The sequence below is a fragment of the Phyllosticta citriasiana genome, assembly GCF_038021145.1.
Source record: "Phyllosticta citriasiana strain CBS 120426 chromosome Unknown IWZ02scaffold_3, whole genome shotgun sequence".
NCBI lineage: Eukaryota > Fungi > Ascomycota > Dothideomycetes > Botryosphaeriales > Phyllostictaceae > Phyllosticta > Phyllosticta citriasiana.
In genome coordinates this window covers 1924863-1938392 of record NW_027117280.1, presented here as the reverse complement: position 1 = coordinate 1938392, position 13530 = coordinate 1924863, and the positions used below count along the sequence as shown (strand labels likewise).

At 52.1% G+C, this 13530-nt stretch overlaps 4 protein-coding genes across 4 annotated transcripts; 3 read left to right on the top strand and 1 right to left on the bottom strand.

Annotated features, from left to right (window-relative positions):
* The first annotated feature begins 1311 nt into the window (after positions 1-1311).
* Positions 1312-2762, top strand: IWZ02DRAFT_190358 (uncharacterized protein). The gene has a single exon (XM_066762424.1). The coding sequence runs from the start codon at positions 1416-1418 to the stop codon at positions 2643-2645; it is 1230 nt and encodes a 409-aa protein (XP_066625527.1). The 5' UTR covers positions 1312-1415; the 3' UTR covers positions 2646-2762.
* Positions 2763-6684: 3922 nt separating this feature from the next.
* IWZ02DRAFT_190313 (cytochrome P450) lies at positions 6685-9072 on the top strand. Its single transcript, XM_066762423.1, has 4 exons — positions 6685-7063; positions 7118-7375; positions 7424-8207; positions 8266-9072. Exons 1-4 carry the CDS (start codon positions 6940-6942, stop codon positions 8912-8914), a joined length of 1815 nt encoding a protein of 604 aa, XP_066625526.1. The 5' UTR covers positions 6685-6939; the 3' UTR covers positions 8915-9072.
* An 872-nt stretch (positions 9073-9944) lies between these two features.
* On the top strand, positions 9945-10712 carry IWZ02DRAFT_190302 (uncharacterized protein). Its single transcript, XM_066762422.1, has 2 exons — positions 9945-10590; positions 10646-10712. Exon 1 carries the CDS (start codon positions 10133-10135, stop codon positions 10490-10492), a length of 360 nt encoding a protein of 119 aa, XP_066625525.1. The 5' UTR covers positions 9945-10132; the 3' UTR covers positions 10493-10590; positions 10646-10712.
* Positions 10713-10876: 164 nt separating this feature from the next.
* Positions 10877-12118, bottom strand: IWZ02DRAFT_431030 (uncharacterized protein; the record flags this gene model as incomplete). Its single annotated transcript, XM_066766124.1, has 1 exon — positions 10877-12118. The coding sequence occupies one exon, from the start codon at positions 12116-12118 to the stop codon at positions 10877-10879; it is 1242 nt and encodes a 413-aa protein (XP_066625524.1).
* Between the last annotated feature and the right edge of the window lie 1412 nt (positions 12119-13530).

Here is a 13530-nt window from a genome sequence, read left to right as displayed (position 1 = left end):
TACACCCTCCAAGTTCGATTGCTGGATTCGAGAAGGGCATGCATGGCGACGGCGTTTGACCACTTTGTACCATTATTCATGCTTTGAAATCCAAGAGAGAGCGCTGATTGCCGGCGTGTCTATGGCTACCAGCATTTTGTCAACGAAAAGGCTTTACTGGTGCTATCTTGACCTAGAATGAATCATCGTCAAGTCAGCCCAAATCCACTGTGGCAGCAAGTGGCTAGAACTTCCCTAAGACCGTCAAGGCGGCGAAAGCCCTGAACGTATCAAGCGCTAAACTCGCCGCTGGATGCTCCTTTCAGTTGGCTTCAGCACGCCAAGGAAATGAAAACTGTCAACGACGTAGCCAGCAAACATCACTCAACACCAAACGAACATAACACAAAAAGAAAAGCAGACCAAAAAAAAATCACCATCAGCATGTAAGCGCCGCGTCCGACTCACAACATGCGCTTTTGGGACAATCGCACATCACGGCAGAATCACGACGTCGTTCGTCAAAAGCGCACAAAACAGTCGGCAGAATTGGAAAGCGGGGTGCCCCCCACGTCCACCATTTCTGCCGACACTTAGATTGGTGATTTGGGGGTTTATAAATAGGGGTTTGGGAGCTCTTGTGTTGGTTGATTGTGGATGGATAGGCGGCTGCTTTGCGATGAGTCTTGAGTTGTTTTGCTGGGTTTGCGGGATTGGGGTTGTTGTTTGTGAGGAGCTGTTGTTTGGTACAGAGACGACACGGCGACTGTTGACGCTGTGTCGCTGGCACAAACGCATTGCTACGTAGAGTTTTGTGGGGATAAAATTTGTAGAATCCCCTTTTGCTCGGGTGCCTGTCCCTGGGATGGACTGGTGGTCTCGTTTGCTTAATTTTATTGCGTCTCCGCAGGTCTCTCTGTGTGTTCGAGTCTCTGACTCAACCTTCGACTTTTTTTTGCGATTATGATTGAACGCAATCAGGAAACTCTTCGAGACTGTAGAAACTGTCACAAGATAGTCGAAATTCGGGTCAAGGATGCAACTACATATCTGTGCCAAAGAAACCAATCACTGTGTCTCAAAGGCTTACAGGCAGGGCTTCACATTCTACGTGCAATTTATCCTGTAGGCACACGGCAAAGCCGTACGAAATTCGCAAAGGATCATTGGCAATGAAGCAGTGATGAGCTGCCAGACAGATAGTGTTTTCAAGGTTGGATGTGGCTTCAACGTGCTAAACTTCAGTCCCCAAGACGGGTTTCAACAGGCAGCAAGCACCCGAGGTGTGCGAAAGCCAGCGACAGGTATTTTGTTTTCAATCGAAAAAACTGGGTGCAAGATGAAGAGGTCAAGCAAGGGGAATCGATATTCATTTGATACAATATTTCACGGAAAAGTCACAAAGCGCATTCACCTAACTGAAAGTCGACATTGACATGATCAGTTCCGTGTGCCCCAAGATGCACACCCAAGAAGGACTTCTCAGTGCCACCACCCTCATGCAGACGAGCCCCGATGTCTCAGTCGAGATGGACAAGCTCTCCGACCCGCACAGTTTCAGCCTTTTCGTCTGCGCCAGTCAAGATACTGAACCACAGAAACTCCTAGGAAACAGCACATGCGCAACCTACAACACAGCATTCAAAAACGACCGCTCATGGCTCGTGTCTTGGGCAAAATATGCGTGTTCTGTGCTCGAAAACTCGCAGTCAATATCCTCGCGCCCATGTATGGTAATCGTTCGCGAACACGCAATGACCTTGTCGCTGGCGATAAATAAGCCATGGACTTTGGCGGGCAAGTTCAGCCCGAGGACGACGGAAAGCGCACTTTTCAGCTTTCCGAGCGCGCAGCGGGGGTTGGTACTTGTTGTACGGGGCATGGCAGCAATAAAGACACCCGTCGACCAATCGCCCGTTCTGCAAGTTTCACGACAACACGTTCCGTCTCGGCTACTGAGACAGCGGATTGCGAGGCGAAGAGCTATGCGTAGATTGACGATCCGATTGGCGCGGATGCTCCGAGTTGTTTGCTATTCGGTGCGAGTGGTTCACCGATGGCCGTGCTGTGGTTGCATAAGGCGTGCTGCTCTGGGCTTTTTGGACTGTAGGCATGCAGCGAGCATTTCTCGCTGCCGGCGCTGTCCGTACTCTCCGAGAAACGTCATGACGTCCGAGGCAGACCCCAGCATCCTAGTTGCATACATTTTGGAGGAGGCGGAAACTGTCCGTTTACGTCACGTCTGCCCTGGCGATGCCCTACAGACGACTGCGGTCAGTGTTAGTCTCACAAGCGGCTCTGCATGCGCGTCAGTTGCAGTTGCAGCGTCTACCCCTGCTGTGACATTCCTACCTGATGTGACCAGACCACCTACTTCCATGTACCCTGCCAAGCAACAGCCAAGCAAAGCCAAGTCACAGTGCTTAATCCAACCTCCGCGGCGATGCCTGCCATTGCCAGCCACAACCCGCGGAAGCACCCGTGGAGCCATGGATCATGGTCTCCGTTTTGCCCAGCCGGAAGCTGAGGTTGACAAACATCCGCTCAGCTCCTCGAGCCATTATCCATGTTCCATGTTCGGCGACAACGACAACGTTGTGAAGAGCAGCAACGGTAGGTTCGCCGATCCGGAAGCGCGAGATGACGAACGTACATTCAGCTCTTGACCTTGACCCTGCTTCCCGGCGAGCGGGTGCGGCTCCTATCCGGAGGCCCAACTCAGTGAGACTGCGATAGCCCAGTGTCAACTCGCAGAGTATCGTCATGTCAGTTTGCTCACAATGCCAACGCACACTTAACCATCTTCTCGAAGGCTTCTAGATAGAGCAGGCCGAAGCGAGAGATACGTGTGAAGTCGATCAGCGCAGCGCTAGAGCCGGTCTATTGTAGATGACAACGGATGCCTTTGGGTCGGATCGTCTCCGCGGAGCCCGTTTGTGACGGCCAACCCATGTTTTGCGGCTTCGGATGCCGTGCTCATGTCCCCGAGTTCACTGAAAAAGAGGACGATGTCACGCCCAGTCCGACTTGCGTCACGCTTCGCTTCTTCGAACAGCGCGGCGACTGCAGGTGTTTAGCGCGCTTGTGCCAAGAGCGACATGCTGGTGGTTGGAATGCTTCTCAACGTCGCTCCGGATCGACAGACGCTTTTTTGTTTCTTTGAATGCCAAAGAAACGAACGTATGGGACGCAGACTTGATAAGGCAAAAAACGCAGGTGACGAATACCCGGAAGTGGAGTTGGCACACGCCTCGTAAGCATTGGCAAGGAAAGCCTAGACTTTGCCTTGGGATCAGGCATGGATCCGTGGCACTTTTGGTGCAAGGAATTCGACGCTCAGGAGACAGCAGGAGCGAGTCTGTACATGAGCATTGTCTGCGTGAAGCATTATTTCTGAGAGAAGTCTCCGCGAGACATCGAGCGTTGTCAATTTGCTACTTTTTTGTTAGTCACATGCAAATAGTGTGGGTAGAGGAATACATTGTGGGCAGTGGTGGTGAGTTGGACTGTTGGTCATGCGTGGCTAGGATTCAATGCTGAGCTTCAGGATTTCCTCTCGTATCCATCCATCCAGCCTCTGGCAAGCTGACAGCTCTAGCACCGAGAGTTTCAGCGTGATGGCTTTTCCCTCCTTTTGCCTTTTTCGCCGCTGGCCGAATGAATTTGTTTGTCGACGAAACCTTGGCCACGAGTTCGGTATCTTGAGCATCTCGGCCGGGGATGAACCTGGGAGTTAAGAGTTCGTGCCGTCCCGAGCACATGTTATTAACGAGAGCGATCATGATTTCCGCAGCCTCAGAGGGAAAGGTCGGAGTGAAATATCTAGGTTCGTCCAAAAACACGGTTTGTCGCCATGAAGCCATTCTCTTGATGGCAATGTTTACGAACCGATTTGGGTGATGTCGCCCGCAGGAGCACGATGCCATCGGTCGGGCACCATGTGTTCGGGAGTAGATCTAGATCTCGAGGGTTGGCGTCAAAACAAAATTGGCTACGAAATTGGAAATGCAAAACACCGAGTCGAATATCGAGGTGGAAATGGGTTAGCATATAGCTCTTGGTTACCTAGCAGCAGGACTAAAAGGGCTGGTCATATATCAGCCGAGCAGAGGGGCCGTCCCAAGTTTAGTAACTTGTTGGACAAAGAGGACCAAAAGATGTTCTGCATTAGGGCTGTGCCTGAGAATTCCTTAGCGGGCTTTCCGATTGGTCTAGTTTCGAATGGTGCACGGTGATCTGGAGCGGTGGCAGTGGAAATTCCGCCCTCGAGAAACACTGAGGAGCAACAAGACAATCACACCCTCACGTCAGCGAGTGGCCTTGTCGTTATTCCCTTGCGATGATCGAACCATCAGTGAGCATTGTTGTCGATGAAGGTGGCTGTACAACGCCTGACAAAGAGTGGGGGCTCGTAGTACAGACAACCATTCTGCAGCACAGAAGATGTTTAACAGCAAGGGCGTCTTTCGTTGCGCCAAGCTTAGGAAGCGGTTCTGCTTAGCTGCGGGAATACTCGCTTCTCTTGATGGTTTGCCAAGAGGAACACCGTCAGGAACTCATGGCGTATGTAGAGAGACTGGGATTTGCTTTGCGACCTTTTTGCCTGGCTCCGTGCGGGAATACAGTGTAGACAGAATTGCTCATGATCCCAGGCAAGTACAAGCTAGGTCGTGCGAGCATTCATTTGCGATGCCGCGTTGGGATGGTGCTGAAAGGCAAATGTTTTCGGATATAATCGTCCGCTGTGGCTTATCGCAAATCCTATCCATGCCGCTTGTGACAGGAGCTTAATAGAGCAAGACTCTTGCCTGTGAAGAAGCAACTGAATATGGAGCCACAAAGGATACTCGATTGCAGAAACTGCTGGCCGAAATTTTGCGTTTGGACGCTTTGACATCGTCAGCCAGAACTGATCCGAGTGATAATGGCTGCAAGTATGAGCAGGGATCAAGGGATTGGCACGTTGAGCTGTGACAGGGTAGATCAATGCTGAGCGCGTCTCACTGAAGCCCCTCACGTTGTGGAGTAACCTGTCGACATGAAATGTCAGTGGCCAAGAGTGACTTGGGACTGACAGCGCCTTTGCAGTTGCAACCAAGGGGGGGCGGTTGCAAAATGATAGGTCTTGGCGCACGCATCTACCTAAATTTGGCAAATGGCGAGAACGAATCTTTGCAAATCTCAAGGACCGAGCTCCAGCTTTGAAACCGACGACAAGGGCCGAGTCCACGTCGGATTTCACCGAGGGCGTAGATTCCAGGGAAAAGCGCCGTACTTCCAGCGTTTGAAGAACGCCACGGACGCTTGAGCGATTGCCCGACGCTGGATGTACAGTGTACAGCTGGGACAAGTGACAACAGATGCCGAACCGACAACGAACGTTGATCAGACAATTGCCACGAGATGTCGGGTCGAAAAGCCAATCAACGGGACGATTTGATGATGACAAGAGGAGTTGTTATCGAGTGAGATGGACGAACTTGACATGGGCAAGCGACTCGCTAAAAATGGCATGTAAACTGGACCTCCGGAGCAGTTGGCGGAAGCCAGTTGGCTCGTGGCCACGGCATTACTTGCAGCAAGCATGGTAGGCTTTAACCCTGGTGCCGGTTACTCGGCCGATCTGAGACTGGAAAGGTGCCGAGACCTTGGTTCTTTGGGGCTGTCAGCCATCGAGGGACTTTTCGAGAGCTTGAGACAGGAAAAAGAGCAAATGTCCACGGCCAGGGGCCCCCTTTCGGTGGGACGGGAGGCTAACAGACGGAGGTTTTGAAGCGGCGCCATTCGAAGGGGGCAAGGCGAAGGAGGCAGGAAGCGCCGGTTAAGGCGGCGATGACATCCCAAGAAATCGGCCGAGAGCGGCAAAGAAGCAGCCGGCGCGGCTGTCAAGGGTAGCGTGCAAAAACGGCGTGGGCGTCGAGCTGGACGTGGGCTGGACTGTTGGAAGCGAGTGAGTGAGGTTGACGGAAGCGCAAGCCTCCGGACCGCCTGCGTCGGCTCTCCGCAACGCGCTAGCCGCTTCGGGACGACCCAACAACGTCACGGCATCCAAGCACTGCACCGTCGACTACCACAACATCCTCCTCGAGTCGCTCTGGTCATCACCACCCTGGTTGCCACTCCACAACCATGATGAAGCCACCACGACGCGCATGAGCTGCTGCACCTCCCCCGGCCTGCTGCCTTCCGTCACTTGCTCTCTTGGCCGGCCTGCCCGGAGCCCTGCTGCGGTTCCCCCGGACGCGCCCTCTGCCCTACTGTGTTTGACCTGGCCTGGCAGGGTACCAGCCGACTGACGTTCGTCAATGCCCCTGTTGAAACAAATTTCTGTGCGCCATCAGTCAATCCTGACTGCCTGCCTACCTGCTCCTGCCGCGCGCTGGTCTGGTGAGAATCTGATGGGACCCGCTCCCTCACCCAATCGATACTAGGCGACGATCCATTTGCCATGATGCCTTCGATGTCTTCTGGCCTCGCCGGACTTTGCCTTCGGCGCGCGGGGCGGAGCACTTGCTCCAAGTTGGCATCACCAGCATGCCGGCGCTTACTCCTGGTTCGCTCGCGTTGCTCGCCACGGAGCGTCTGCCCCAAATTGGTGAGGTGAGACCTTGACCAGACGGGTGCACAAAATTGGACCTGCGCCACACGTGTGGTCAGAAGGACTGATGGAGTGATGGCGGGAATGTCCCGTATATTTGGGAGACCCCGAAAGTCCGGACCGGACCGTGCACTTGGTTTCGATATATCTGCTTGCTTTCTAGCGGTTTACTTCGTCTCAAGTGGTATATACCCTGCCCTTGCTGTCATCCGGCTACTGCACGAGGGTAGTTTTGATTTCCAAACTCTCTGTGTATCTGTTACGATACCTGTCCTTGTTCCCTCCCCCTTCCAGTTCATAAAGTCCTCCCTTTGCGAGGCTCGTCGCCCGCTGAGGCTCAACGCCAGTTTCCAACTTTCAAAATGGCCGCCCTCACGCTCCTCACAATAATCGCCCTGGTGACATTAGGGTATTTCATCAAGAAGGCCCTTTCTCCAGCTCCGCCCAAGATCCCCAAGGGATTGAAGCAACTCCCTGGCCCCAAAGGTATGTTGTATCATGCTTTCTGATTACAATCAGATGCTTATGTGTCCTGTATAGGCTACCCTATCCTGGGCTCAGTACCAGATGTGCCTCAGCAAAACAGCCACATCAAATTCGCCGAATGGGGAAAGGAATACGGTCCTATTTATCAATGTGATCTTGCTGGTAGCAACCACGTCTGGATCTCTACAGATGCCGTCGCCCGGGATCTTCTTTCCAAGAAGGGAGCCATCTATTCGGATCGTCCTCACATCCCCGCCCTGCTTCACGACAATAGGACCAGCGCCGAATACCTCCCCTTGATGAGCAAGAACCGTACGTAGTCGTCGAGGCCACGTCTGTTATTGTGCTAACGCCTTCTAGCCCACTGGACCCGCCAGCGCAAGGTTGCTACGCACATTATGCGTGAATCGCAAAACAGCCAGTTCTATCGTTATCCCGAGCTTGAATCCATCCGTCTTCTCAAGGAACTCATCGATGAGCCGTCCAAGTATAATCATGCTTTGGAATCCTTCGTGTCCCGTGTCACGTGCCGTCTGGCTTGGGGTCACAGTGAAGCTAGCGATGAGCTTAAGCAACGCGCCCGCGAACTCCTCATCTCTGTCTCTCCTACTGGTCATCTTGGAAACAAGCTTCCGTTCGTCATGAGCTTGCCCGACTGGCTCTCGCCCGCCAAGGCCTGGGAAAAGAAGCGTCAACGCACTGAACGTCGCTGGTTCGAGCTCATGCAGTCTCAGGTTGAAAAGGATATGGCTGAGAAGCGTGCTTCTCCTTCTTGGATGCGTACCCTGAAAGAGACTTGGGACAAGTGGGGATTCACTTACGAGCTGGAGGCCGCTTTCTGCGTAGGCATGCACGGAATCGCCGGTGCCTTGACCATTGCCGCTCCCATGCAGAGTTTCTGTCTTGCCATGTGCCACTACCCTCAGTACCTGCCCATCCTTCAAGAAGAGATGGATCGTGTTTGTGGAGATCGTCTGCCCACTGCTGAGGATAGGCCCAACCTTCCGGTTCTCCGTGCCTTCATTCGCGAGACTCTTCGTTGGCGCCCGCCCGTTCCTACTGGCATTCCTCACTACCTCATTCAAGATGACGAGTACAACGGTTACCATATTCCCGCGGGCAGCGTGATGCATCCGCTTGAGTGGTAAGTCCTCGGAATGATTTGGCCTTTCACTTGATATTGCGACTAACGAAGAAAACAGGGCCATTGCTCGTGACCCTGAACTTTTCCCTGACCCCGACGCGTTCAACCCTCTCCGTTGGCTCGAGCCTGAGTATCCCACGTACCGCGAGCCCTTGACCGAGTTCCCCAACATCGCCAACATTACGCAATTCGGCTACGGCCGTCGTTTGTGCCAGGGCCAAGCAGTCGCTGACGAGGATCTTTTGATCGGAATCGGCGCCGTCGCTTGGCTGTTCGACATCAAGAAGATTGGCGTCGAGGCACCTTCGAGCGGAATCTACTCGAACCAGGAGGCCACCCTCAGCGAGGAAGAGATCAGGACGCCCAGCCAACATGACAGCGTCATGGACTCTGATGACGAGAAGCCGGACAGCAAGACCAAGCTGGCCCCTGGCCTCCTCCAGGAGAAGCTGGAAGAGCAACAGCGCCTCCAAAAGGAGCAAAGCAAAGCAGAGAAGAAGAAAGTGGACCCGACTCTGGACTATAGTCACCTGCTCATTGCCAAGCCTCTTCCCTTCAAGTTCGACCTCACAGTACGTGGTAACATGAGCCATCGTGCGCAATTAGTCGAAAAACTTTTCCAAGAGAAAAGGGAGGAAGGCGAGTTTACCGACGGCAAGAACTACTGGGGCGACAACTCGGGAAAATACGGCTGGGTCAAGGTTTAACAGCCTAGACGCTGTCGTCTTGATCTTCACTTTCTGTTCTTTTTGGATGATATCCAGATTGCATTGCGTCTTGGAATTGAGTTGGATGGGAAGGTTCTTGGCCAGCCATGCCCCCACATGTACAGAGCAAAGCATGGGCGTTGCCGGTTTCGAAGGATTTACTTCTGTTCCTTGGGGATATCCAGGTCTGTTTGTCTGTTGAGTTACTACTACCCCTTGCCTCTCGGGAGAATTTCATTAGAACGATTGAACGGTCATCCGTGTCCAGAATATCCTATTCATCACGCTCCCTTGGTTGTGGGAGCTGGTATAATCCATGTATCTAGTTCATCACAACTATCCTTTCTCTTCATCAAGTTCCACAATAAAAGAGACGATAATGCCTCGACACTGGGATTCCTCCGACGCTTCGGTTCAAGATCACACCACGGGACGGATGCGACAACAGAGCACAGCAAGGGACAATCTTGTGTACTAGATGGTGCTGGAAGAAATATCGAGGCTTGTTGAAAGACTTGCTCATGGTACCAAAGGAGGATGGATGATCGATATTTTCGTCACTCGCGCCGTCCACGAAATGCCGCTCGCCCATGCATCAACGCCACGAGATCTGCTTATAGTTTCATAAGCCACGCTTTTCGGATCTGCAAGGCTTTCTCCTCGAAAGCGCCCATGATCAAAGTCTTCGTCCAAGTTGGAAAATAGGGCGTGCCTTTCGCAAAACAAAACCATCTCTTCCGATCAGATCCGCACACAGGATTTGGCCTAAGCAAGTGCTTGACATCATGAGTGATACATACAGTAAGATCACTGTCATTCGTCCAAATTGTGTTGACTTGCTCGCCACGTAGGCGACTCTAAGCGCTTGGTGCCTCGAAAGCCATCGTCGCCTTTTTGAGGAATGAACCGATCAACATTTTCTCGCGCCTTCAGTGCCCAGCCACGTTGCGGCAAATTAAAAAAAAAAAAAAATAAAGGACCCGAGGCGAGCTTCCGATTCTCGCAGTCTCGCCGAACACGATGAGGTGGGCAGCTAGACGAGCATGCAGGAGATCGGCGCACGCCTCTTGCATGCCGACGCAAGCCACTCAGTACTCTGCAGCTTCGCATAGCGAACCGGCACATCTAATCCATCGCGAAGCCGCCTTATGACATGGCCATGACAAATGGGCTTGCATTTGCTGACTATCATCATCAAGCCTGCTGGCCTGCTATAAGATGGCTCTTGCTGCCCAGCATGCCATGACTTTCTGCCGTCTCAGCTCTCTAATCCAGAACACCTTGCATTTCTTGTGTTTCTGCTTTTCGTTGGCCTCGTGTTACCTGAGAAATGCATGGCTCAGCTGTCGGCACGTCATCACGCAAGCAAGCGCGAGGGCTGTCTCTCTCAGACGGCAGCGCGCATCTTGTCCTCCCCATGTACCAGAGCCTCCCCGCTCGATGCCCACGCGCCAGCTGCTCGTCGGCGGCGGTACGGGTGTCCTCTCATCATCCGTGCTCTCGGTATCAGATCAGCTACTCACCAATAGAACTAATGCGGTAAACCTCGTCGTCAGACTGGCAAGCTGGGGCCTTTGAGTAACAAGTGACACTCGGAATCCGACGGGTGTCGCGACGGGTGTCAAGTCCGGAAAAACTGTGGAGCTACGTGTAACCAAAGCAAAAGCTCTCAAAACGTGCGTATGGAGCTGAGTGTTGCGTTGATGATGTCAGCATTCATGAAAAGCTCAGTGATGTTTTCTTATTGGAAGACGAAGATATTGTTGGACATCATCAGTGCGACCATCAGCAGAGCGTCTTCTTGCAAGGTCTCGATTGCGTCCACTGTTTCTGACCCAACAACTCTCGACGGGGTAATTTGGGAGTCGGAAGGATTCGTGTTTGTTGGTTGTCTATATTTGGAGGCCCCCTGATCCGAATCCCGAAGAGATGACTCTCTCTTTGCTCTCCCAAAATTCCACGTCACTTCTCGTTTGACCTTTCAGTTTCATCCTGTTGTGGAGAAGCCTTTATGTCATTCGGCTCCTCCCTCACGGCCTCCATCTTACACATCCAATCGTCAATACGTTGCCTGTCGGCATTTCTCCACAGCTCCTCCTGCACTGTCAAGTTCTCCCCAAGCCCAAAATGTTCAAGAGAGTCCAATGCGGTTTTGTCACCTACAATGCGAGTGTAAGCGCGTGATTGCGGGTCTGTTCTGTCCATCCACGCCTCGATATTCTCACGATCGACCGCCTTGATCCAGAACGTTTCCTGCGCTACTGAGTAGCCATCATCGGGATCATCAATGAATCGAGATTTCTGGTCCTCCCCTGGCAGAAGACCACCATGCTGCCTCCGCTCAAGCTTGACTGCGTCGAGTTCCGCATGCGCATCAATCAGTTGCCGGGTAAGCTGTTGTCCGCGAACGAGGCTCTGGAGGTCGAATTCCGTTGAAGTTGTTGAAGGTGCCGGTACTTGAGTCTCCATGTCGTGTTCGTGTTTCTTGAATATCTGCTCGGCCGTCTGCGCCTTTCTCTGGGTCGCTGTCATTTTTTGGGCAAGTTTTGACATCACTGCGTCGTGTTCTTGGGTGATCCCTTCCGGCGGATAGATGAAGCGAAGTGACATCTGAGATTCGCGACCCACAACAATGCTCTCCTCCTTTGGAGCCTGCGAGGTGACTCTGGTTGCTTCTGCAGCTTGTCCGAAACCGCTTGCAGAAGACCTCTCCGAGTCGCACCTTTCATCTGCACCTGGCAACAGCTTGCAGCGGACGAACGCTTCCTCCAACGTGTCATCGACGAGTTTCTGGTACCTGGCTTGCCGCCTAGCCGTAGAAATAATGAATCGATCCAAGTTGTTCACGTTATCCAGGTACCCATGACGCTGCTCCATCATGCCCGCAAGATCGTCCTGCAGCTCCCCAAAGTCTGCGTTTGGATAGTTGTCTGGATCAGATAACACCATCTCAAGCTCTTCAATGTATGCGTTGAGGTCTTCAAGCTCTTGCTGTAGCCACGTCCTTCGCCTTTCCATCTCTCGCTCAAGCTTCTGTACTTTCCTCCTCATGAGAAGGGCCTTTCGGATGCTTCCTGCGAGAGACTCATTCATCAAAAGAGCTGGATGCTCTTGGTTAGAGCCATTTTGGACCAGAATAATATCCGATGGTCTGTTTGTGAAGCTCGTTGTGCCATTCGGGTTGAAGGTTTGATTGGAGCTCATCTTCCACTAGGATGTTTCCTTTTCGGTAATTGGTGGCATTTTCCGAATCTTCAAATGACGGTGATTTTTCAGCTTTCTGTTACCGTCATACTATTCAATCACTGTTCAAGTACTGCTTTAAAGTAACTCACCTGGGAGCCCGCCTAATTGCAGTGTGAGGGTTGATGCTTAGGAGATTCGGACTGGTGAAAATGTTGGCATCAGGGGTACTGAAGAGAAACACTTGACATGAGAAGTGGCATGTCTCTTGACGTGTTCCAAGTCGCCTCGTGTCGATGTCGAACCGAATCTGTCCCAATTCATTGTCTCGATCCAGAGCTTTCTTTTCCTTGTCGATACAACGCCTCGTCCGCGCGCCGCATCGCCGCCTCCAAAAACAAATCACCCTCCTCAAGTTCGCTTCCGCCAGATAAGCTAATTTATTTGTTCGCTTCTCTCTCCCCGCACACTTGTTGGCTCTTTTTTCCTGTACTTACCTTTTTTGACGCCTACAAAGCGCGACCGAAGCCCCGAGAGTCGCCACTTTTTCTTCACAATCAGAGTCTGGGAAATGCGATAGAAAGATTTCCCTGTCTCAGCGCCTGAATAAGAGCGTCACTCAGAGTCTCCAAGATGATCGTCTTCCACTCAATCAATCATATATGTTCGGCAACTTTGATTCAGGTCCAGAAGTCTCTCAAAGACACAACCTATGTTTCGGAAAATGCCATGGGACTGCACCTGCCATGAGTTAGTTCCCCAGATGCCCTAGGCAGTGAACGTCCAGATACTGCCTAATTTCCAGACACAACGACAATGAGCGACTCATTTTCTCAAAGCATTCACTGACAACGAAGGACACAAAAAATGGGAAGAACTGGCCAAGGGCTTTGTGCGGAGAAAGACGCTCATTCTGGTGAAAGAAGGAAGTTTCCAACTCTTATTTAGTCACTCGGACTTTACTCTCAACAAAGGCGTTGAATGCTCAATCGGTGTCCCCTCCTAAACAATAGACTTCACACCCATTCTACCTCAAGCTTGGTCGGCAACCATTACGAACGCAACTTGACCTTTTCAGTACCGCTTGGCAGACGCGATAGGAGCTTTTGTCCAAATGGAGGTGTGCACGATTAGCGTCGGAAAGAGTCACGGACTGGTCCAAAATAGGGGTGGAATCTGCAAATCAAAAGAGGAATCAAGTAATTCAGAAGGGTAACCAGATGCCCATAGGCCTCGAAAAAGACAAAGACGACTAAATGGGTAAGCAAGAGTCCTTCGTCGTCTTTGTTCTCGACGGAATCCTAGATAAAGGGGTAGTCGAGTTGAAAGAAGCGAAAAGCCTCGACGCTCTTTGACGACTCCATCAATGTTCTTGAACAGTGATGGCTCGTAAAGACATAAGTTTCTGATGATTTCCATCCTGTCCCGGTCAT